Below are 26,374 nucleotides of genomic sequence, written 5' to 3'. Positions count from 1 at the left end.
AAACACAACTTATTTCTTAATGGCAGAAGCATTTCTTCTTTCTGCTGAGGGCAGAAACCCACAATGCATATTGCCCACAAAGTCATGCTGTCCAGAAGTTTGCTAAATGTTTAAAACCAAATGTATTTAGATTTATGTGCAGTCCCTCCAGAGAAGTTTTTGAGACAGATTACAAATTATAAAAAGCAAGCACCATAAAAACAAGACACTATATGCACACTGATACATGTGTACAACTGTCAAGTGGGATGATAGTCACAAAGTTCAGATAATCTTTTAAAAGAAGTAAAGAGATTCATGGGAAGATAGGCGGATCAACACCTATCATGACCATGAGCCACGGAAGTTGAACAGAATTTCCATGTACATGGCCATTTGAAACAATTTGAAACAATTTAGCAGTGGAGAGTTACTTACAAGCTGCTCAGACTTTACACCATACAGTTGTATAGTCTTTGCCACATTTTTAGATACTGCCAGGCTGAGGTCTGGATCCACAGCAGCCACATTTAGCTCACTAGAAAACAAACAGAAAAAGAATATAGCTTGAAAAAGCACTAGCTTTTTAGTAGACTTTTTAAAACTTCAACTATTATTCCTGATATTTGAGTTCACTATGTAGTTGTAGTCCACCTTTTTCAATAAAAAAAACCAAAGGTGGATCACAATTAAAAGACTTAAACCCAGTAAAAACAAACAGCAACAAAATAATATTACAAGCGGCAGTTAATTTATAAAAAGGCCCTCCTGAAAAGTTTTGTCGTATCTAGATTGTGGAATGTATATTTGGAAGTTTTTCTAACCTCCACTGGTAGGTTTTTCCAGCTTGTAGGAGCTTTACCACTGTAAAAGCCCAAGCACAGGTTGTTGTCTCAGGTCACATCCTGTGACTGTCTTCAAGGGCAATCATACATAGAGTATATGATAAGAACCTAGTCTCAGAGTTACTGTGACATGAACCCACATGACCAGATCAGCTGGGCAAGGTAGGGAACCAGTCAGATGCCAGATGAAGACAGGGGAAGGAATTATTCATAGCTGAGCTTGCCTGCTTCTCCAGCAACAGTGCTGAATCAAGTAAAACGTCCAGGTTCCTCAGCAGTGAGATGTACCCCACCAAATGTGAAGGAGCACAATGAACCGCTATTTAACAGTAATGAACTCTCATTTCTAAAAAAAGGGGACAGGATAGGACAACATATTATATATGGAAATTTATTTTGGTCACACACCTTGCAATGGTTTTGATGATGCTGTCAAGTTCATCAGTCGAAGGAGGATTGCGACCCCCAGGAGGAAAGACGAGGTTGATGGGGTCGAAGAGTCGAGATAATGACTTCGACAAGTAGGCAGCTTCATAAGGTTGCAGAGAGTCTTTCAAGGCTATTTCTGGACTGGGTAACAGAGGACTTGGTTTTAAAAGTTTGTTTTCTTTTTTTTTCCAAACAAAAGAAATAACAGCAATAGATCTGGCTGAAAGAACTTAGTATTTATAAACTTTGAGGGGGCGCTGCTCTTGTAGAATTCATAAGATCAACCAGAACCTTGTTCTTCAATCCTATACTTCTCAGAGTATTGATGCAATTCTTTTCCTAATGGTACAGGGCAAAAAAGACAATGTAACCTCAAATTCCATAAACAGCAGGAAGACTCACACAGGTTCAGCTAATGGCCAATTGACATCTAAAATGCCAACTACCAAGGGGATTATGCAAGGATATGTCCTTGATCCACATCTGTTCAACCTTTTTATAAATGATTTGGCACATAATTAAAACCCTGTAAATGGTGACCCCTGCCCCAGTTAGGTTCTTTATCAATTTCTTTGTTACTTTATGTAGATGACATTGCCATTCTCTTTTGTATCAGAGTTGGCCTCCAAAGATATTTAACGTTTTTTCATCAGTACTGCCAAGATAACTTGCTCTCAATTAATTATGATAAATCTAAAGTTGTGATTTTTCCCCAAAAAGTTGGCAACCACAGAAATTGAGTATTGTGATATGGAAACTGAGTGAGTCAAAAATTTTAAATATCTGGGAATTTCTTATCAACATAATCTTAAATGATAATGAACAGAAATTGTGCTATTAATTTGGCCAGATGTTCTGCAACTCAAATCAAACAATTTTATTTTTTGAGAAGCAACCAATTGTGTTCCCGTCACAATGAAATTTTTCAGTCCTAAAGTTTTAACACAAATTTAAATGGAATTCCTATACAAATTGCTGCTTTTAATAAGTATACTGAGGCCATACAAACCTCCTTTTCCTGCCAAACAGTTGGGAACTCAAAGGCCGTATACAGCGATGTGCAGCCAGTAAAAACACCATTGTGGGGGAGGACTTTGCACAGCTGCCACTGCTGGTGTGAAGCTGCACCGACCCATTTCTCCCGCAACTGTGTTTTATTGACTTGCTAAATGAGTGAGTCTTTTAGAAAACAGTGGCGTCCATCTAGTGCCGAGTGAACAGCACCGGGTGGAAGGCCTGTTTTTCAGCGTGCTGCTTAAAAAAAACTTATCTCCTCTTCCCTGCATAGCTCCGTGGGAACCAGGAGACATGCCTCCTGCCCTCTGCTCCCTGGGGCGTTGCCAGGACCACGGGTGTGTGTTCCCTTGTTCCAATGCAGCTACGCAGGGAAGAGGTGAGTTTTTCTAAAAAAGCAGTGTGCGTCTGTGCAGAGGTGCTGCTGCGGGCCACGGAAGCTCCGGGGCTGCCCATACACAAGTGTGCGAAGGGTCTTGGGGCTGCACCAGTGTCATGTACACCGGTGCCCTGCTGCTCCCCAGGCCTGTGCAGAAGGGGCCAAAATGTGTTCCCTGTTTAGCCATCTGTGCTGAACTGGGAAAAAGTTGCATGGACACTAAGGCTTGGATTACCATCTTTAGGTACTGGCTCAATATTCATTCTAGAGCTCAACCAAATAGTCTTCTTGTCCATTTGGAAAGTGATGTTTATAGTGCATACTGGTTTCATGTAATGTTGCAAAAACTAAATCAAATTAGCATCGCCTATAATTCTTTATTACTTTCTTATTGTTTATTTTTTCAATCTATTAAACAGAGTCTGGTGGATCATGAACAGCAGAAGCTCTGCCCCTTCCAACCATATTTATGCGCTCTAGCTAAGTTAGGCATCCAAATTCAGTTTCAGGACTATGGCCCATTATTCCATAATTTAGTCCTCCCCATTCAACATAGAGCTTTGATGTTGGCAAGACTGAATTCTTTCCCATCAAAGGTACTACAGGAAGGTTCTGTCATGTCCCCTATCAGGAGAGACTCTGCTCATGTGGGACAGACTTGCCAGATTCAATATGCCATATTATTTTTGATTGTCAATTACATGAGAGATCTTGTGCCGAGATTCTTCTGGACATCCTTTAGGCCAAAAGATTTGTTAATAAGCAGCAGGTGATCCAATTTCTGACAGAGTCTTTTTAAATGTAAAGTAAATGCTTAATGTAATGTAAACTATTCTGATATTAATGGAAATATTCCGTGTATGATATTGACTGTGCTTTCTAATTCACTATTTAACATGTGCTACTTTTTCCATATTTAATAATATACTATATTTAATAATATATTTACCATATTTAATAATATATAATTAAATGTGAATTTGATTTGATTTTGACTCACACAGGCCCCAAATCAGCATTACCTAGGAATCCATTCTTCTTTCTAAATACATAAATTGCTGAATTAGTCACCTAGAATAATTCATCACCCTACCATCAACCAACCCCAGTCACAAGCATGTCATATATGAATCCTTCAGTTCCTGCTGATGGTGAGAAAACCCAAATAGCTATCCGCATAGCTGGGAGTTCATAGATTCCCACACAGTTGGGAGTTCATAGCATTATTTTGCATTAATTAAAACTAATAGATGTTCTACTGTGCATACCATTGGGAGAAGAGTCAATGTGTTCAACAGGAAGATCAATACAAAAGTTGCAGTGTCTTTATGCTGCAGAAAATACTCTTTTTGTTCAGTCTAACGTTATGGATTCCCCAGCAAAACTTCAAAAGAAAGATATTGCTGAAGAGTAGAAATAGTATAGCCTGGGATTCCCTATACATTAACTATACACAGAATGCACATACTCATAATCTTGCTTCTTTTGCATGAATAGGTCATGTGTATCATCTTCCATTTGCTGAAGTTCAACAAAGTGTTCCGTAGTTCCATTTGTATTCAAATTTCTTTGAATATTTTCACTGTATTGTTGAAGGCGCTTCCACAAATCATTATAGAGCCTCAGTAATTTAGGATATTCACCTTCAAAAGCTTGTTTCAGAAACGTGGAAGCTGTAAGACAAAAACCATGAATACCTGTGCTGTACTGTATTCAATTCTGTGACTCTTACCATTTTAAGAGCTAGATTCAAGTCCAGTAGTTCCTTAGAGAGCAACAAGATTTTCAGGGCATAAGCTTTAGAGAGTTCAAATCACCTTAATCAGATACCATTTTAAGAAGGAACTGGCCTGATATGATAGCTTTTAAATAAATGCAGTTTGTGTATTGGGGCTGTCTCCTTCCTCTCAAGACTGAACTCAGGAGAAGGTCAGGTCTGTTTCCTACTTCCCTTCTTACTACAGAAAGAAGTTAATGAATGGACTGAGGAAGCCCCTGGTGCAACTAGCAGAAAGTCTATTTTCAAATGTTCTGTTCTAATAAAATATTGTTCAGTTTGTACAGTCCTCTCCCCTAACTCCTATAATTTTAGTGCTAAAATATTACTTTATGAAACAGCTACTACCCTTTACTATGATAAACGATTTTCATTAACACTGGTAAAGGTAATTTAGATAAATGTTTGTTCCACAATTCGTTGTCTTCTAGCTGCTGTCGCTGTCCTTCCATGGATTAATGTATACCTGGCTCAACCTTGGCACCTGTTTTCAGGGCCATGAGTCAATCCTAGAACATAGAAACAGAGGAAAGTCTAGTCTAATCAAGAACAAAGTGAATTTCCTTCACCAGTCAACTATGCAGAGGCCCAGAATATCAGGTGTTAAAAGAAGATGACTCCACTACAGAGGGCTCCATCTCCAGATGGATTTGAGTCTAAGCAAGTCTCTTTCTAGAAATCAAACATGGTACCTTTCCTTGGACATTACCACCATTATAAACGTTCCTGTTTGATTAATCTGAATATACATACCAAGACTCTAACCTTCACAAGAATGATCACAGCTTTTTTTCTGACTTTAAATGAGCCCATTAATTTTACTGCAAATATCTCCTAAAGGTTATTGTTAATTTTTTTTAAAAATTGTCCTACTTTTATCACCATTAGTGATGTTGCAACAATCCACATCACATCAATATGACACAGCCTTCACAAACTCCACAGGCATAGACCTCAGCAGAGGTCCATCCAAGATCCAGCTAAATAACATGGCCCTGCATTGCCTGCAGAACTATGACACAGTATGGGTCATCCTCACTTCCTCTGTAAGGAAGGAGCATGAAAAGGAGCATGTCTACTGTGGATGCCAGATGGTTTGTTTGTTTTTCTTCTAGGCCAGCTTTCCCCGAATGGGCTCAGGGTGGCTTAAAACCCAAAAAAATTGACATAAAATTCCATATTACACAAAAAACTTTGGTGTCTTAAAATTGAAGGTATCAATCATAACCAATACCCTCTCACAACAATTTCTTCAGTCATATTGGAGAGGGAAAGGGTTCGGGTGGGGTGGGGTGGGGTGGGGTGGGAGGCCAGTCAGATAGAAAACTATTGCTGTCCCCAACCATGGGTCCAGAGGAACAGTTCCATCTTACAGGCCCTGCAAAATTGCACCAAATCCAGCAAGCCCCTGGTCTCACTCAACAGAGCGTTCCATCAGGCCAGGGCCAGCTGAACTGTTTAGAACCAGGGACCATCAGCAGATTGTAATTTGCTGAGTGCAAAGCTCTTTGGGGAATACATGGGGAGGGGCAGTCTTGCAGCTATCACAACCCCAGTTCATTTAGGGCTTTAAAAATTAATACCAGAACCTTGAACCTGATTCAATACTCTACTGGGAGCCAATGCAGCTGGTAAAGCGCTGGCTTAATGTGAGAATGCCATGGAGTCCACATAAGGACTTGGGCAGCTGGCTGCATTTTCTCCTAGCTGGAGTTTCCAGAGCAGTCTCAAGGGCAACCTTGCATAGAGAGAGCTGAGGTAGTCTGGAGGTGATTGTTACATGGATCACTGAGGCTAGGTTAGGTTGGGACAGGTAGGAGAGAAGCTGCTTTGCCTGGCAAAGGTGGTAAAATGCCTGGTGCACCACATTCATGACCTGGGCCCCAATAGATAAGGAGGCATCTAGAATCATTCCCAAACTCTTATTGGCCAGCACAGGTGTTACTTGCATGCCATCAGATGTTGGGAGCTGGCAATTCCCACCACTATCACCACTCAGCCACAGAATCTCCATCTTCCATGGATTTCATTTCAGGTGGCTCTGCTTTTAACCATTTCACCACAGTCTCCAGACAATAGGCCAATACAGCCATGGTGGAATTAAAGAGGGCTTCTATGATAGGAGCAACAGAGAGAGCCTGAGATGCCTTTTGTTTTTAGATTTTTATATATCTCACAGCAAAATCAGGAGTGCCTAAGAGAAGGGGCTTTTCTGCTTGACTAAATACCAATCTGACCTGTTATTTACTAAATAAACACACATATGTCTCATAAACAAGAAATAATTACACATAGGTTCAGAAAGGAACAAGAGACAAAATGGTAGGAAAGAAATATTCATGACTGAAACTGAAGTATGATGTTGCAAAAGCACAGCCTAGATTTGACAGAATCAAATCAAATGCACAGACTGGACTCAAAAAATGTGCCACTGCCACCACAGCAGGGCAAGAACAGGTGAAATTGGAGTCGGCACAAACCCATTCCTGCCTCTATCTGCCTAAGTAAAAGCACAGCGCAATGGGAAATGTGACTCTCCCTCACTCAGGTATAGAAACCTCGTTTTTCCATTTTGTGGCATAGCATGGGTTAGGGTTAGCAGGACTGGGCTGGGCTGGGCAAGAAGGGGAAAAATAGCTTTAAAGAGATGGAAAGGCCCAATAAGCCCCACTAATCATGCTCTGAATGCGCATAGTCTCTTTGAACATGGCAGCTTTCCGTTCTCCCTGCAGGGAAGAATCTCTGTGGTTAACCAGCCTGGTTAAGAGAAGTTCTTAAGCACAGTACCTCGCAGTCCTGTGAGAGTAAAATACAATTAAAACAAGAAATGCTCTGGCTCTTTCCAGCACTACATTCCTAGTAATTATGAGGTAGTATGCATGGTAGAATTAGGCAGTCCCTTGATTTCAGTTAGCTTCTGGATCACCTGGTTGCTTAGCAACTACAGAGCAAATGCTTACATACTGAATAATATATCCAGTATTTAAGCTGAACCCACAAAGATGCTTCCACAGATGCTATTTACTGAGCTGCATGTGCACAGGTTTTTTTAACCTAGCAAATTAACAGAAGAAAAATATTGTTTGTGGGGGTTCATCATCATCTGCACCTTCTGGAAAAAAAACCTATACCAAGTCTCCACAGTTGTTTGACTAATTATACTGTAAGCTCATCACAGCAATACTAAATAAACACATACACACACATATCTCAGTTTACTATTTATTTTCTCAAAACCTTTTTCTTTGAAGAGTCTCAGAGATTTCCCATTTTATTTTCACAACAACCCTGTGAGTTAGTGACACGATGAAAGTCTCCCCAGTGAACATTATGGCTGAATGGAAATTTGATTCCAGAAGTACAACAGTATGTAGAATTATTGCACTCTAAATTTATTGATTGCAATAGGCTTAGACTGAAATATTTCTGCATAGATTGTACCCTAATAGTACAATCTATTTCTCACTTAAATCAATGGGGATGAACTCATTTATTTGAAAGGGGATAGAGTGTAGTCAAAGGGTTGGATCCTGATTAAATTTTCTAATGGCAAAATGGAACTTTCCTACCTTCCCACTCCTACCACAGCTCACTGATCTCAATGAAATGCTATTCTTGAGGAATAGGGGGAAATTGGTAGAAAGCCTGGATCCTAGCCAGCGGTTTCCAAGGCAACTCCAACTCCATCTGCTACACACAACTTTTTTATTGGACCTTTGATTCTAGGCACACAGGCAACATACTCAAACCAGGTGTTCAGAATGTTTGTTAATATTGCATTATAAATATTCAAAGCTGGGTATTCAAGATGGTCAGTCCTCAAAAGCACATTTCCGTGCAAAAGGGGAAAAAATCACTCCATGGAGATCATCCAGCAGTTAAAACGGCACTTGTGTTCATGATGCCCAATCCAGTTTCTTCAAGGAAGCACTTCCGGTGCAAAAAGGGGCATTTTCCTAGCACGCAAACTGGAACATTTCACTATTGGAAACACGATCTCTCTCTCCAGTCCATGCCATCAAAAATTCTCTGTGAACTCTGGCTAATAGATGCCATGACTACTTACTGAATAATTACCAGTAAAGCAATTGCCTCCTGCATTATTTTGTGCAACTGTGGAGGGATTTTTTTCTTTTGTTATTAGGGAAACAACTAAAGCTACAATGCAGGTAAACTTCCTTCTTTCCTGATCATCACCATTTCACAAATATTTTTCATTTCTAAAAAAGTTGAAAGCTGTGCCTTCTTCACAGGTGTGGCACAGATCTTCCCTTCAAGTCATAAAAAATAGCCTTGACATTTTCATTTCCCTATCTTTTAAGAGAGAATGTGAAATCAACAAAAATCTGCAATACCAAATATACCATCTCCCCCTTTCCTGGAAATCATGTGAGAGGGCTGTGCAACTGAAAAAGATGCACTCTTTGCAGGCTCTCCAGATGTTCACGGACTACAATTCCCATCAGCCCTTGCCACCCTGGTCAATTGGCCATGGTGGTAGGGGCTAATGGAAATTATAGTCCATGAACACCTGGAGAGCCATAGGTTGCAGACCCCTGGGCTAGACAAACCCAAAGAATGCTGAAATTTCCACAGCTCATGAAATTAATATTTATAGACCATGGCTACTCAATAGGCAAAAAGGTAAAAGAGAGAAAAATTCCCATTTCTGATTTTGTTATTAGCTTTGTATCTGGCATCACCAAAAATTATGGTCAAACCTCAAATTCTCCATCAGATGTGTAGACTTCCTACACAGTCATCAGCCAGGTGCAAAGACACCAATGAATACCTTGCTTCTAGAATTTCAATGGAGCCAAGGAAAAAGATCACCTCTACTAGTGGAATGGCTGTGCTATGTAGAGAAGTCCCATTCCAGGAAGTGAGTCCCAGTTAATTTTTAAATGGAAGTCATCACTGACGCTGCCTTCCTTCATGGAGAGTCTGCACAAATAATAGTTACATGCACTAAATTCTCTGGATGGCTGGAGGTTGTATATATGTGGAAGAAGAAATCTTCTCCCACTACTTCTACCTCCGCCCATTATCCTAGTCCAGGGGTAGGGAACCTGCGGCTCTCCAGATGTTCAGGAACTACAATTCCCATCAGCCTCTGTCAGCATGGCCAATTGGCCATGCTGGTAGGGGCTGATGGGAATTGTAGTTCCTGAACATCTGGAGAGCCGCAGGTTCTACCCCCCGTCCTAGTCAAACATCTGAAGTAGATAATGGTGATGACTCATCACACTTTCAAGTGGACAGAACAGCCACAAGGGATGAATTGAAAACTTACAGTCTGTTGCCATCTGAAACTGGGAGGCAAGAGTTCGAGTTACCGCTGTCCAAAACGTATACAAAATGTCTGTCTGGCCATCCTGGATAAGAAAAATGAAAAGAAGCATTCTGTAGAGCTTGTTATATTCCAAAATTAAATACAAGAATGTGTTTCAATGTTTATCTTAATAAGTCAATCACACTGCTACTTACTAACTGTGAGTGATTAATTCAACATAGAGGATACAGAATCCCAAGAACAGAGCAAATTCTTTTGCTGCAACTGTAGGCCTCAAAACATAGCAATCACTGGAAAATGTTTATTCTTGTCTATAAATATAGTGTTGTGCTGTTCCAGTGTAATTCTAAAACTGTTAGGCTGCAATCCAGTCCTCAGTTATAAATGCTTACATGATTTCCCAAGTGTTGGCAGTCTTGCAATCACCATTTAATAGTTTTTTTTCATAACTCTGAGGATAACATTAACAGCACTGCCACATTTTGTTCAATAGCTCAACTCTGCCAACTGCTTCTGAATCATCCTTTATTCATTTAATAATTAGTTATATACCCCTCATCTGGACCTTGAACAAGTTGCAGCTGGTCAACGGCTAAAAGAATGGTCATAAAGACTTGGAAAGCTTGTACACCTCCAAATTCCGAAAACTGGATTGCAGATCTTCTAGACTGAGCAACTCAAATGAGCAGTGAAGAAATGTGTTGGACAAATTTAATGCTAGACAATTTAATGCTTTTTACAATGTTTTGACCACAGTACTAATGACTCTTTAGTACAAACCAAACCAAATAAATAAAGAGTGGATTAATGTGTGTTCCGGGGGTTCTGCTTTGGCTACTTCCACCTTCTGAGATAAGGCAGGTGGCAACCTGGGAGAGGGCCTTCTCAGTTGGGGTACCCAAACTCTGAATCCCTCTTTTCTGACCAATGTTTTAATTGCTGCTTTTATGTTTTTACACATATTTCAGATGCTTTAAACTGTTTTAATGATGTGTGTGTGTGTTTTGGGAGAGGCTGGTGTTAATGGTTTTTAAATGTCATTTTATTATGTATGTTTTGATTTGCTAGTCACCTTGGTAGTCCTCTTGAGGTTAGAAAGGCAGGATATATATTTTCTAATACATACATAGATACAAGCACACATAGATATATTTCCAGTGCAACCCTAATGTACAAATGCTTGGGATGAGTCCCATTAATGATCAAGTGGCTTAGTACTCCAGTAAGTGTTCCTGCCTATGCAGACCTATGCAGAGGTGCTCCAGTATAAACCCATTAATATCAACAAGCTTCAACTAAAATACATGTACCTGGAACATGATCCAGAATTAAGCTGGTAATCAGTGCAGCTGACAGAGCACAAGTGATCTTATTGGGCTGATAGAATGACTGTTAATTTTTCGAAGTTAATCTGCTCATTTGTATATGATTTTTATTAATTTGTGGGTCAATGACCGAACAAACACAATGATGATGATCTTATTGGAGCCCCTTTAAGGACACAAACCACTGCGTTTTGAACAAGCTGCTGTTTCCAGAGCACTTTCGAGGGTAGGCCACCTTACAGTGAGTTACAGTAGTCCAGCCAGTAGATGACTGTTGCATGGATTACTGTAGCTAAGTCTTAGTGGAACAGTTAGGAGGGCCAGCTGCCTGGTCAGGCATGGGTGGAAAAGGCCACCTTGGCTGTGTGTGCACCCTGGGCTCACTGAAAAATAGGACTCTAGGAGCACACCCAGGCTTCCACAGAGGAGGCAAGTACCAGCACTGTTCCACCTAACTCCTAGAGCTGGAAATTCCCCTCCAGCCCACTCTGTCCCAGGCACAAAACCTCCATCTTCAATGGATTCAATTTCAGTCTGCTATTTTCAGTCATCACCTCACAGCATCCAGACACCTGGCCAGAATAGTTGGCTCTCCCTCAACAGAAAGAGCTGAGTATTTGATGGCAGCCCAGCTCAAAACTCCAGATCAGCTAAACCAGGGAGCGCATATAGATGTTAAATAACATCAGGGAGAGGGACCCCACAAGAAAGGGAGAATTGCTGTTCACCTCCCACCTGATTGCCACCCATTGTCCTTGGCCTTGGAGAAATAAGGATAACCACTGTAAGGCTGTATCCAAGATCCCAGAGCCAGTGGGGCAGGGGATGAAAAGATAGTAGTTGACTGTATCAAAAGCTGCTACCAAATCTAAGAGTAACAGCTGTACTGACATGCCTTGGTCCATCTCATCCATGAGATACAGTCTCTGTCCCATGCTCAGGTTGGAAGCCAGACTGGAATAGGTCAACCAGAGCCAAGGTTTTGTTCAGAAACACCTGCAGCTGTTCTGCAACTGCTCTCTCAACTACCTTGCCCAGAAACAATAACTTCAAAACATTTATCTGAATGCACAGCCCTACTGATCATGCAACAGAACAGAATCATGCTATCTTAAAGATAATTTCATCAGCAAGAAGTCAGGATATATAAAAGTGGTTTGTTTTGCCTACACCTTTCTCCCCTACAGGCACCCAAAACAGTTCACATCATTCTCTTTTCCTCCCTTTTATCCTTACAACAGTGCTGGGAAGTAAATGAAAGTGACTACCCCATGGTCATCAAGCAAGCATATGTTACAGAGTGGAGATTCAAACCTTGACCTTCCAGATCCTAGTCTGACATTTTAACCACCACAGCACACTGGCTTCCACTTTTGCTTTTCCCAGCTGCCTTTCCCAGGGACAAATCTGGTCAAGTTGCAAAAGCCATAAAGTGCCAAATCGTTCGGGTGAGTTGTGCGGTGATGACTGCCAAAAAGGACCCACCAAGTTGCTTCCACTGGGTTCAGATAAGCTGTTTGACATCAAACTGTCCAGCAGCCACTGCTGCAACTGAGTGAATCATACTGATTACATGGCAGCAAGTTATTTGGTGGCTAGTTCTGTGCTTTATCCCAATGAATCTTCCCTCTTGGGCATGAAGGTACGGAGCAGGGTAGACAGAGGCCAAAATAGCCCTGGAAAGGGCCTTTCTCACTGCCTTTTACTGACAGAAACCAAGGCTGACAATACTGTGTTAGCTACCTAGCAACCTACACAGTTGGCGCTGAGATTCCTGCTTTTAATAGTATAGGTGCTGCTTCTGACATGAGGGGTGGGGGGCTAACTCCTCCATCATATTTTTTTCAGATTTTGGATTTTTCTGCAAACATGTCTAAGATCTTTTCTGCCTGATCATGACCACAATCTCTAGATTTAGGTATCCATTAAGGAGGAAATGTTGAGCATTAGATACAATGATTCCTCCATTGTCTTGTAGTAAAGATGGAATGGATAAATTGGTTTGATCTTGTGAAGGCCTTCTGCTACTGTCAGGACCTTCCTTCAGCACAGTATGTGACTTCCACTGAAGAAAGGGTCCTGGCACTTGAGGAAGGCTCCCCTTTTAATAGAATGAATTCATAGCATTCAGTTTTTTCCCCTTTTTAAAAATAAACCGATACTCTGAGTTGAAGAAGGGGTGGAACTCCCCTTTGACCCTCATGAACAAAAGCCATGTAGGACACATGGTGTAGCAAGGAGATGTACTGAGTGGAAAAGGTGGTTGGATTCCATGCAGTATTAACAAATTTTAAAATAATATAGTAGTCTACATTATAAAATTAAATTTGCCACTATGTACTTAAAGCTGGAAATTTCAAACAAAACTGAAGGATTGCATTTATGGCATCCATTACATCACACATGTCTCCAGATGCTCTGATCAACAACACAAGCTCCAAATTTAGGTTACCGCTGCCTAGTGAAAAGGATTATAAGATTATTCCTGAAAGAAATCACTGTTCGCAGTGACAGAGCTGTTCGCATTAATCTAGTCTAATGCTTCTATTTGAAAATATAGTTTGTTCTTCTAATCAATTAATGCCAACAAATCAATTGACGACACAGAATAAGTTAAAACTCTGCAAGCTGTGTTTCTTACTCTGATGACATGACAGCTGTAATTAAAAAAAACACATTCCAAATTATTCTTCAGCATGAAAGAGAACAGGTAAACTATTTTAAGGCAGAAAATATTTTTCTGCTCATTTAGAAACATTGCTGGTATGCTGTCTGTTAGAAATATTAGTTCAGTAGATAGCCAAGAATCTACACTGAGCCTCAAATTATTATTCAATTTTCTATCACTTCTTAAAAACAGATGATCTCCAACAGGTAAGTAGTGACTTCTTCTGAAGAAACAATGTGCAAGGTCAACACAATGGTTAAGGCAGCTCTCCTCCTGTGGTTCCTACTTTCTCCTCAATTAAAGAATGTGGCTGCTGGAATTTTCCAACAAAGGCAACTTATGGACCTCCCAAATTCACATGGAGGGATCCAGCCCTTCGGATGCCTGGCATCATGGACACTACAGCCCAGTCAGACCTAATATCCAAGTAAGAGTAAAATGTCAGATCCTTTGCTCAAGCAGCATTACATGATTTGCAAGTGAGGCCAGTGGTAGAAAAAGTTCAATGAAGTACCAATAGTGGTCGAAGATACCCTCAGCCAAATCAGATTCATTCATAGAAGCTAGTGAACTTTCTCAACAAGCATGGGAATAGACTTGATTTCAGAAGAAAGAAAGGCTTCTTTATCCCACTGTCACCCTTTTTTGTTTCGACATATAAACCCAAGCCATCCAGAAGTTCTAAATCCTTCTGAAGACCGTCTAGTAGAGAATGCAAACATTTTAACTACCTTAATTACTTCAAGGGTTGTCTTAGACTGAGAGATAGTGACTGGTTCCAAGTTATCCAGAAGGCTTTGCAGAAGAGCAGTGATATGAACCCAGGTACCTTTAATTTCAGTTTAATATTCTAACTGCTAAGCCACATTAATTCACCAGCTCAGTCTAGATAAGTCTCTACAAATGGTTCCGAGCATAAGAATGAAAAGAAAATAAGCTCAAATAAACTAGAAATGAACTACCTTCAACTTGTCCTGGCTGTGAGCTTTTCCGTGACAGCTGATTGGCAATTCTGAGCATGATGGACTTACCCAAGAGGTAATACTTATAGGATATAGCCCGACACATTTGGAATAGGTAAAATGACAGCTGCTTACTTACTTTGTGTCAGTAACTACTCAACGCTCTCTAGTTCACAGTGGCATAAGGTCTCTTTCTGATGGCTAGGAAAGGTTGGAGGGGAAGACACAGATATAGTAACCTGGGGCAAGGAGAGACTCCCACAACACAGGGAGGAGGATCTTCTGAAAGAACTGGCTCTTCCATGAAGAGTTTATTATCACATCACTTATTTTAAAGACTGGGAGAAAAAGAGAAGCTAATGAAAATGAGAAATAAATAGTCCTTCCTAGTATCCATGAATCAAGCTCACAGAGAGAATGTGTGAAATCCTATTTAGCAACACTTAAGCAGCATGGCAAACTGCAGAACCGTCATCCTTTCATAAACCAAGCACGGCTTTTGATACTTTTTAGTGTTGGTCTCATCCCACCAGATTCTGGAGGGTGTGCCTGAGAGAAAAGGAGACAGATAGGACACTCTATGTAGAAACAAAGAAATCAATAAGATGAGCACCATCACTACTGTCCTGAGAAAAACCAGCCATCTGGTGCTTATTCCCAAAATAAACATATCATAGAATCACAGAATTGAAAGAGGCCATATAAGTCACCTAGTCCAACCCCCTGCTTAATGCAGAATCAGCCTAGAACAATAGTTTCCAATCTGTGCAACCCCCAGGGTACATGCCAGAGCACTTGGGGGTATGCAAACAAAATTATGTAATTATGCTATTTGAGGGTACAATTTTAGGGAAATGGGGTGCAGAGGAATAAGCGAGTGAAAACAGGTTGGGAAACACAGGCCTGGAGCATCTCTGACAAGTGTTCAAGTTTCTGCAGGGTTCATGTTTCCACCTCCTGCAAGAGTAGGGACACTGCCTTTAAACATGTGCAAATTTGGGAATGCTTGGTTGATCATTCAACTTAGAAATCTGGTTTTACTGAAATCTAACATCTTGTCCCAGACGTTTTATATCTGCTGAAATTTTGACAGTATATGAAATGGATTCAGCTTTTGAATTAATAGTAGAATTTCTAAGGCTCTGCACTAAGGTTATCCATTTATTTATGAGTCTTGGCAGCAGACTCAATTGCTCTTGTTCTCCCGTATGATTGTCCCTGTTGCTCAACATGCGCTGATGATGCACACACATTCCTAAACTTTAGTTGTTTGTTAGGCAGTTCCGAAAGACCTACTTAGCAGCTTGTGACAATATAGTGGGGAAATTTTAAAACAAATGGGACAATCTCTCCCAACATTTGGCACATATTTCCAACACCACATATATAATAATAGTAGACTGTTAAGCTGAATGTATACAAGATTCTAGGCACAAGACATTAATGCACTTAGAAAGCAGAAGTGGTTTAGGATGAAAATGAAACTGCATTGTCTCTGAAAAAAGCAAAAAGGTATTTTATTTATTTATTTAATAATTTGAATTTGATAGACAGCCCACCCCTGAAGGGCTCTGGGCAGTGCACAACATATTTTAAACCAACAAATAAACACTTACATAACATAAAACCTTAAAACCATCATTTAAAATCCCAAATTACTAATTTGCTCAGCATGGGTGGGTCATTCTGGAAATTATAGAGATATGATTATATACATCCTTGAAGATTTTAAATCCCAAACTGGAGGGTCATCAAAGTTGTCCACAAGGCCAAGGAATCACTCTCAGTTGGGTATGGTTTTCTGAAATGAGTATATGAAAACTCTGGGAATGCCCAATTTAGAAACACTCAACTGTAGTCATCCTCCATTTCCTACTGCTTAAACAAATGGTACAAGAAAAGCTCATAAACACCACTTAAAACGTTCCTTGAGTTGATGTTATGAATTGAGGATATAGAATGGTGACAGAAGCTGTATGCGCTCATCCTACTTGCCTCTTCCTAATATATTTCTACAGCCAATGAATACGTGTTGATTTTCAAACTCACAATGCAACAAAGGGCCAAAGTTACTAAGCCAACTGGGGAGCAAGCATCACAGATACCTGATTTGCCAGTGCACATACTAGTCCCATCTTAATCTATGACTAATGCTTTACCAGTCATCTCATAGCTGGGCACCTATTTAACTCCATTTGAACAACGTGAAAGATTTGAAAGGGCAAGGTAAGGAGACAAGGAAGCTGATCCATGATGGTTCTCAGGAATTTTCAGGGATTATCTGTGGGAGGCTCCACCATGTAAAGAAAGAGATAAGCTTACTGCTTACTCTTTACAAAGAAACGTGGGTTAGGATTTTGTAAAAGTGCACGCAAAAATGCAGAAACACAAACACTTTTTAGAAAAATATATTTTAAAGTTTATTGAGAGCTGCTCCTGCTCAATAAACAACTCAGCTGAAACTGCATATGCAAGATTTAATTATAATAGTTTAAAACACAAATTATCCAAAGGAGCTAGAGGCGGGCTCTTCCAACTTTAAAACAAATGCAGCAACCAAATAACCAGCAGTACCCTACCCACCCACCCTCCACATATTCTCCACTGGTCTTTTGGTGCCAGACAAGTCTTCTACTGATCAGAAGCTAAGCCTCTCTTTTGACAATCTTTTTAGAGACAGGCTGTTTAAAGTGCTAAATCAAGTGAAAATCTATTTCCCTCCACTTGACATTTCGCACAAAATCTGTGCAGCCCACTCTACGTGGCTCCAAAACCAACATGAGCTGCTGGAACAGTCAGAGGTCTCAGAAAAGGTAGCATCTGAGGAGGATGGAGAATGAACATTGATTTATATACATCCTTGAAGACATTAGGCCATTCCAATGAAGCAACAGAGCACATTGGAAGACAAGATAGACACAGCATACTCATGAGACTACCTCCACCTAATCTTCTTACATAATATTTAAAATCATATGATATGGTTAGCTATGTTATTCTGTAATAGTAAAACCAAATTTGAGCCTTGTAGCTCCTTAAAGCCGATTTTTTTTCTGGAGGGTATAAGCTGACAAAGTGAGCTTTGGCTGATGAAAGCTTATAACCTGGGGCAAAAATTGGACTTTGGGGGATTACTTGACTTGAACGTTATAAACGTTTAAGATGAGCTGAGATGTTCATCACCTTACTCTACTTCTAGAAGATCTTCAGGCTTGGTCTTTAGTGAGTCTTCAGGGGATGAGCATTCCAGAGTTGAGGAACAGATACCCTGCATCCCTCAGCTTTGGAATTTTTATCCCCTGAAGACTCACTAAAGACCAAACCTGAATATTTTCCAGAAACAGTGGGATTTCTTTTTAAATCAACATGATTCTTGGTATGGGATTGGCTATAAGCATCACCACCAACAGCAAAAAAAAATTGCTTCATGAACAAGCTTCCCAAATAAAGGAGATCTGCTTTCTTTAAAAATTAATTTTGCTTTTGTCAGCAGAATCTGCTAAGAGAAACAAGCTCTGTGTCATGCAGTCACTGTTTAATTTTAGCACTAAAAAGATTTGCATGCATGGTTTCCCCTTCTGATTTAAAAAGTAGAAGATGTTAGAATTAATGTAGCCACCTGGAGTTGGAAAGGTTTTTTCTCCCTGCCCGCTGCTGCATAAAGCCAGAACTTAAACACAAGGGGAAGAGAGAGTTCTCCTCCTGTACATTATAACAGATAAATGGCTTTGGCAGTACTGTTCTCAGCTTTTGGGAAAACCATTAATCAAATTCTTCTAACTAAGAACATAAAACAATACAAATGAATGGATAAGAATAAGTATTCACATTGGAGTTCCTGGAGGCAAAGAACAGCCATGATTGTTTTTCAGAGAGAAATTGCCAAAAAGGAGAGAAGCGGATGGCTGGATCATGCTACATACAATATGAAGACACTTTTTATTACTAATGCATAAATATCAGTCAGTCCACACATTATTAGGAAGAATGGAAACAATGATAATTAATAAAATGACTTAATGGTATCTTCTGGGTTCTATCAGTTAAAACAAAGAACAGTTTGGGCCCCAAATAAATTACACATAAGTGCAATGTTGTTCTGTGCATGTACAAGGAAGGGAGAATCAGTGTCCCACCCCATCACCACTACTGACAGCCCTTTACATTACCCAAAAAGCTGTTTGGGAGGTTCCCTCCTCCAATTTCAGGATGGGTTTCTTGGGATGCAGGGAAGGAAGAGAGGAAAACCCAAAGGATGGGGTTGTGAGGCCAATTTGCTAACCTCAGAATAGTTTTCCTAAGTAAGGCACAGCAATTTGAAGTGTTTCAATGAATAACTTCTAAGAACCTTTTGAGGGCTAACCCTTTTTTTGTGCTACACAACATGAAAACATAAATCTATCTTGTATTGAGTCAGATCATTGGTCTATCAAGGTAACTAATGACTGCTCTGAATGTTAGGTGATTCTTTAACACAATGGGGTTGAACTTCCCTGTAATTGTTGTTCATTGAGTGGTACATGTGCAAGCCTGCTGCAGAGAAATTTTGAAGCTCAAAAACTCTAGAAGGTGCTTCTGGAGCTAGTTGGCTTCTAGTGCCAGCATGATGTAAAGAGCAGTGGACTCTAATCTGGAGAACCGGTTTGATCCACCATTCCTCCACATGGGTTGTCATGAGCCAGTACACTGAGGACTCTGATATAGAGCCTAAAATCACTGTGGGGCCAGAGCAGGCTCCTCACAAGGAGATGCAGGCATCAGAGCCAGCTACAAACCTTTCCCTGCAAGCCAAGGTAGGCCAATGCAATGCTGGGAGTAAAAGGAAAAGTGCTCGCATTGCTGCTAGGTATGGCAGAAGGCTCTGCAAAATGGAGGAGGACGGAATTCTGAGGAGGACGGAATTCTTGCAGGATCCTGGCCTCATTAGCCAAAACCTCCAATATAAACCCTGTCATGGGCTTGGCTCTGCCTGGGTGCAACGAGTATACTTCCTAGTAAGCTCCACATGCCTGGTCTGCCTCTAACCTCCGGCTCTCAACCTGCCTGCCTGATCTCCTGGCTGAGCCTTGGCTCTGGACTGCCTCAACCATGTCTTTGCCTGCTGCCTGCCCTGATTCGGGCCTGTCTTGACTATGCCTCGCTTGCTGCCCTGGACTCTAGTCTGTCTGTCCATGATCTAGTTAGCACCTGCTGGAAGTGAATGAGCAGTGGACTCTAATTTGGAGAACTAGATTTGATTCCCCACTTCTCCACATGAACCCTGCTGAGTGACCTTGGGCTAGTCATAGTTCTTTTAGAACTCTGTCAGCCCCACCTATCTCACAAGTTACCTGCCTGTTGGGGGGACGGGGAAAGAAGATGCTTGTAAGCTGCTTCAAGACTCCTTATGGTAGAGGAAAGTGGGGTATAAAAACAATTCCTCTTCTTTCCCCTTCTCTACATTGCTTTCCTGCTTTCTCCAGTGTAAAAGGAGGGGGTGGAGCATCCTTCAGTTCTTCACTGGGGAAATGATTATTATAATAATTAGAACTCACAGCAGCACAGGAGACCACTGCTGCAACCTGTTCTTCTTCTTTGTGGTACAAGTGCAATTCCTTATGGGAGAGTAGCAAGTTCAGTTACCAAGTCTTGAAAGGCAGGTGTGAGGCTCCTGAATTAATACTGCTTGGAGTAATGCATTTCTGACTGCCACATCCTTCATGGCAATCAAGTCCACGGAATAGTGCTTGCTGAAAGAGCAAGCAGAGGGACCTTGCATAACTCCTCTTATGGAAGGCCTTTCTGGATTGCTGCTGAGGTAAACTATGCCCTGGTGAAATGGGAGTGGAGGCACAATTGGCAGTCAACTCACACAAGCTGGAAGCATAATTGGACGCAAGTGATAACCCATCTGAAAATGGATTGTGTGGAAAGTTTATGGCCTGATTTAGGACCTGAACATGGGATGAACAGGTTATCCTTTCTGAAACTTCTGGCTCTGTCCAGGTAAAATAGTAAAGCCCTATGGATGTCCAAAGTGTGGAGGTCATACTCAATTTTGTCCTATGATTGTGGAAGGAATGCTGGAGAATAGAGATCTTGACACAAGTTGAATTTGAAAACTATCTTGGGCTAGAATTCAAGAGATAGCCTCAAAACTACCCTAAACGTGAACTTTTTAGGAAGGGGAGCCGTGGCTGGACTGGAACAGTGGCTTTATGATGGGAGGAATAAAACTACTTGGGTGACTTCGATGAATTTTTTCAGCATGCTTGTGCTTATCACAAGTCTTTTTATGGAGAGGCTCTAAAGCACTTCTGCTGGATGATGCTGGAGTGGCAGTCAATTGCAGCCTTTTCAGCACTGTGGCCAAGGCCGTGAGGAGGTTGAAGCCAGCCTTGGCATTGTGGTTTGGAAGACGGTTGGAAGCAGCAACATACAAAGCTTTCTCTCACACAGCAGCTTTCAAAGATGACACATTGTCATGTCTTACTTTAAGAGTAAATAGGCTTCATGCCAGGCACCTCAATACATTGTGCTCATTACCGAAGCACAGTAGACATAAGATACAGTCATTCTTATGGGGGATTTTTAGCCCTGCAAGTTCTGCACTTCTTTAAACATAGATTTCGGGACCACGTTATTTGAGGCTCGTTGCTTTGAATTCTCTTTGTAACAAATTTGGTGTGCCACAAGTAGAAGAAGGTCAGAAGACTGACAATTTGCTCACACAAGGCTTTGTAGAAAAGAATCATTCTCCATGATGGCAGAGAGAATGGTTCTCCCCTCCTCCATTTACACTGGAAAAGGGAGGAAAGCAGTACAGAGGAGGGGGGAAGGAGCACCCTGTAGTATCTTGAGCTTCAAAATCTTCTTGTGGAAGGCCTGCACAGTATCCAATGACAATGAACACCTATTATGAGATCTTTTTACTTGTAGATCCCAGGGACTGAAACTAGAACCTTCTGCATGCAAAGCAGATGCTCTCCCTTGAGCGCCAGTAGCAGGAAAAAATCCAGTTCTGCTTTGGGTTCAAGTCACATAAGATTGAGGCCTGATTTAAAATGTGGAAAGCAATGTAGGAAAGCAAAACTGTTCCAATCAATGGATTATGTTATGTAAGCTTTCCCCTCTTGCCTCTATTTTATTGCATCATATATCGTTTTCGAATTTTAAATGGAGCACTCCCAACTGTCATGAAAGCTTGCTGGGTGACCTTGGGCCACTCCCAGTCTCTCAGCCCAACTCACTCTCAGAGCTGCTGTGAAAATAAAACGGAGGAGAGAGAAATGATATAAGCCACTCTGGGTTTTCACTAGGGGGAAGGCAGGGACTAAATGAAGTAAACAAATATATATTAAAGCTACTAAACTGCTTCGGCAAGACCCTGCTTTGATAGAAGGTGAGGTGTGGAAGATTACCTTTGCTAGCTCATCAATGAAACACACGTGTGTAACAGGATCTCTTTTCTTCGACAATACTTTCTGCAGGTGCTGCACCTGAAAAGTGAGCAGACATTGTTTGAAACCTGATTTCATAAACTACACCACAATGGAAACAAATGTTTAAAAAATCAAATACCTGCCCACAAGCTGCACAGATCTGATCCATCAATTTTTCCATGTTTGTCCAAAGAGCCGCTCTAAAGGCTGCTGTGTTTCCAGGTGTTGGCATAGCTGCTCGCCCAGGGCCACCTAAAGGGATTTTAAAGAAAAATTTGCATCAAAGATGAACACGCTATTAAGTAGTAATATTCAGAATCTCTAGATGTAAGGTTGCTTTCGACCTAAGATGCAGCTATGCCAGAGCCCTTAAGTAGGTAGAGAGCAGCAACAGAGTCCTGGTTTGGCAAAGTTCTAGCCTCTGTCTGCCATGAAGCCCACTGAATTGTCTTCTGAAAATCATTAACTACTCTTCTTACTTATCTCCCAGAGATGTTCAGAAGACAAAGCAGAATACCTCTCATGTATACCATCTAGCTTCTTAGAGGGTAAGATACAAGTCATCAAGCCAAAGATTATTAACAGTTCCTCCATTCTGGTTAGTGAGCACTTTTCTCCTTGGACTCTCTCAGTGGTCACTAGTTTCCAGAGGACTCAAGGAAGGCTCCACCCATTGCAGAGACTCTGAACGTTCTCTAAGGCAGAGTTTTTTTAGTGTGCTTTTGGTGGCTTGGGAGGATAGGTCAGTTATGATGACGGAATAAACAGCTTTCTTCTTGTTATGCTTGAGAAAAAGGATTTAGTGACAGAAGCCCCTTTGAGCTCTGATGACTTGAACAAAAGCAGGTTATATGCATATTAAACAAAATAAAGGTAATAAATTGGTTACCTAAGGCAAGACATGGTGCATAACCAAGAAGTTAGGAATCACAGATTTAAATGGGGGTTAAGAAATCATTATGCATCCTTGTAGGGATGAGCTGCTGACCCAGCAGCACCGTAAGTAGAGCGCTGGAACACCGGCGCTCCTACGGTCTTCTGGTCGCACCGCTCCCCCACCCCTCACCCCCCGATGAGTCACGGGTCATGAACTGCCTGGCTCACAACCACTGGGTGTCCCAGACAAAGGAACAATGGTCTTGCCCCCAGGTGAGGATTAGGCCCAGACACTGATGCTCCTCTCCGCACGTAGCAGCCAGGTGAGATCATGCATCACATGATGATCTCTCAGTCTCCCGCTCTCCCGGATTTCCCCCCGATCCGCCCTTCTACACGCCCCCGCTATAATCATAATAAAAGGTGCCAGGAACCAGCACGCGGGAGGGTCGCTAGGAACACGGACACCCGCACTCCCGCTGCTGGCGCTCTCCACCAGATGAAACCTCCGCGTCTCGCCTCTTCCTTAGCGACGACCCTGCAGGGATGACTACAAGCTGGTGCCGAAACCCGGGAATCCTCAAACCTCCACCCTGCTTACCGTCGCCTGGGAAAGGGCCGCGGTACCGACGTCCGCTGGATCGGCGCATCCAGGGACCCACCTCTCGGTACCGCCCGTCCGCTGGATCGGCGCATCCAGGGACCCGAGTCCTAGGACACTCTCTCGTCCGACGGAACAACGGTAAGTATGGGAGCTTGCAAAAGCAGGGCTTATGACAAGCACGTTAGCGAATTGAAAGCTCTAGGGTCTCCATAAAGAGAGGGGAGCTGCGCAAATTGGTTGAGGAGATTGAAGCTCAGTGTCCATGGTACCCAGAAAGGGGTACATTGAATCTTAAGGATTGGGAAAACATCGGGCGCACACTTCACACAGAACCTTGCGCGCCGATGTCACTGCTACTGACATGGAGACAATGCTATGTCGCCATCAGCCTGCAGGTCTATGGCTCCCTTGCCGTAGATCGCCCTCCTTTAACGACCTCTTTCCAGCTTCAGCGTTTCACCCCCGGAATTTCTCTATCCACTCAAATTGGACGCCTCTGTCACTCCCTCTGCCTCCCCTTTGCTTCCCTCAGCCTCCTTCAAATTCTCCACAAGCGGCTCGGCCGCCTCCTCCCTTCGCCCCGCCTTCATTTTCTAAAGCCACCGCGACTAAGTCGGCGCCATACGTAATGGCGCTTGGGTTTCAAAACCCTAACAGAGCGTGATAGCCACGCATCTGCGTGCAAGAAGGAAAACCCTGACGGAGAAGACGATGCCGACCATCTCTTGCCATGTGCCTCCATCCACTACACAGATAACGAGGGGGAGGATGGCATCATTCGGGCGAGTTGTTCGAAAGTACCGCTGGTGATTATAACATTCTTCACTGAGCTCCGCAAGGCAATGCGGGATCGAGGGAATCCACTCAGCCCCTATGTGAGAGGTGCATGTTGGAAGCAGTTGCCAGGAACCACCTTAATCGGTTCCCGGAGGGACTAAGAGAAAACCACCTTTCGTGACATGCTTTTAAACCCCGCACAGTATGTGATCTGGGAAAGCAAGTACCAGCCAGCAGTGGCATAATGAAAGCAGAGGAGCAGCCTCTGGCGGCGCTTACACCGGCCAGCCGCCGCAGCTTTATGTGGCTCACCGAGCTTTCCCCACTAAACCCCAAAGCGCAGACAAATTGTTCCTGCCGGAGGCCACCCCACGGTCGCCTCTGAATCGCCTACAAAGGCGCTTTTGAAAGTCCCCAGCACCGGACGGCCAGCCCAAAGCTTTTTCTTTAGCCAGTCTCGGCCAGAAGCCTCTCAGAGGAGCCCTCTATGCCTCGGATTCGTGGAACCAGGCTCCAGGAGGCCCCTCAAAAGGCAGGTTGACAACGCAGGGAGGCCCAGAGGCTTAGACCTCCTTAAAGCTGCCTTTGCCAAAGAGAACGCCTCCGCTGGAGTGCCGCGAAGCAGCTCACAGAGTCTAGGTAGGAACCCGGGCAACTGGCCGACATGCTTAAGGCTTCGCCAGGGATATCGGGTCTTTCGCCCATCAAGCCAGCTCTTCTAGCTGCAGCCCTCTCCTCGCTGCCATGAGACAGCCCCGAGACTCCAAAGTGTTTCCAATTGCAACAAGCCAGGACACTTCCCGTTAGGATTCTCAGAGCTGCCCGGGTGGGGCCTACAGCCTCAGACGTCTGAAGGGGGGGGTCTCCCCCCAGAGGGCGAAGCACCCCCAGGGAGGTCCTCCAAGACCAGGTGCTCCCAATGCCCACTGGGGAGGCCTCGCACCCAGGCATCTCCCCAGCCTCGGGAACCAAGGTCCGCGACTCCTTCAAACCCCTTCCCCGGAGCTCCCCTATGAGATCTTACGCAGCTCCAGCTCAGTGTAGTGATCCCATCCCCCATCGGAGACCATTGGGCTGGTCTTGCCAAAAAACTTCTGCCAGGGCTGAACAGGGGATTGCTCATCATCCCAGGGTCGCTTCGACTCCACGCGACTTGAGGGAGCCATCCACATCCAGGTGTGGACAAACATCCCGCAGGGACTGCCAAGTTCATCCGATCATCCTGCCCCTATTAGCTTTCACTTTCGAGGTCCGCTGATCGGTAAGTTCCAGCTTAATCTAAATCTTGCTTGTTTGCTCCCCCCCTTACGCCTATATTTCCTGCTCCTGCTAACCCCTTCTACTTCCAAAGTCACCATGCCTCCGGCCAGTGCGCCCCAGAGTGGGCACGCATTTCAAAAAATCTCTGCCAGAGTCCACAGTCACTGAATTTGCCACAGAAAGAAATGCTAACGAAGAGAACGCCAAGCAACATTCTGGTACTATGCCCAGTCCGTCTCTATTAACCAAGAGGGACTGCCGCTTTGGAACCCTCCTCAGAATGCCCCATACTGCCAATCCTTACAGGGACAATGAGAGGCATGGAAAGGGGAAGATGCTGCTCGCGACAATGGCCTTAAGCCCAAAGTCCTTTCATGAAGAAGAGAGTTTCTCCCCTTTGGCCCTCTCCAGCTGTAAGGTTCAAACCAGATCTCATAGCCTCTGAGCCTGTGCAAAGCTTCTCTAAGCTCAAAGCTCCCAGTGGCAGCAAAATCGTCTAGTTACCTCAGGGAAAGCAGGATCGCAGCCTGCAAAGGGAATCGCAAGACTGCAAGATCCAGAGAGCAAGACCTCAAATCAGAGATGCAATCCTCCTCATTACTTTATATGTGCTCTGTATGCCTATATATGTTCTGTATGTCTTGCCCCCTTCTCAGAGACCCCTAAAGTTTTCCCCTCATAAGAGGGATTTTTCCATTGCTTCTAAGCCACGCTCTTGTGCCTCAATTAAAGTTTTTCTCCTTTTGATTATGTGTGCCAGTGCCC

At 42.8% G+C, this 26,374-nt stretch overlaps 1 protein-coding gene across 4 annotated transcripts in view; it reads right to left on the bottom strand.

Annotated features, from left to right (window-relative positions):
* The window catches only part of COG5 (component of oligomeric golgi complex 5), a 216,477-nt gene that overhangs the window by 43,512 nt on the left and 146,591 nt on the right, over positions 1-26,374 (bottom strand). For all 4 annotated transcript variants that reach the window (XM_048499481.1, XM_048499483.1, XM_048499482.1 and 1 more), the window contains exons 9-14: positions 22,232-22,344; positions 22,072-22,149; positions 9,717-9,798; positions 4,115-4,319; positions 1,233-1,394; positions 418-517 (exon numbers count right to left, since the gene is read on the bottom strand). In XM_048499481.1, coding sequence (XP_048355438.1) covers positions 418-517; positions 1,233-1,394; positions 4,115-4,319; positions 9,717-9,798; positions 22,072-22,149; positions 22,232-22,344 — 740 coding nt within the window. The remainder of the gene's footprint in view (positions 1-417; positions 518-1,232; positions 1,395-4,114; positions 4,320-9,716; positions 9,799-22,071; positions 22,150-22,231; positions 22,345-26,374) is intronic.

The sequence above is a fragment of the Sphaerodactylus townsendi genome, linkage group LG06, assembly GCF_021028975.2.
Source record: "Sphaerodactylus townsendi isolate TG3544 linkage group LG06, MPM_Stown_v2.3, whole genome shotgun sequence".
NCBI lineage: Eukaryota > Metazoa > Chordata > Lepidosauria > Squamata > Sphaerodactylidae > Sphaerodactylus > Sphaerodactylus townsendi.
The sequence above is the reverse complement of the archived record's forward strand: the minus strand, read 5'-3'. Positions and strand labels throughout refer to the sequence as shown.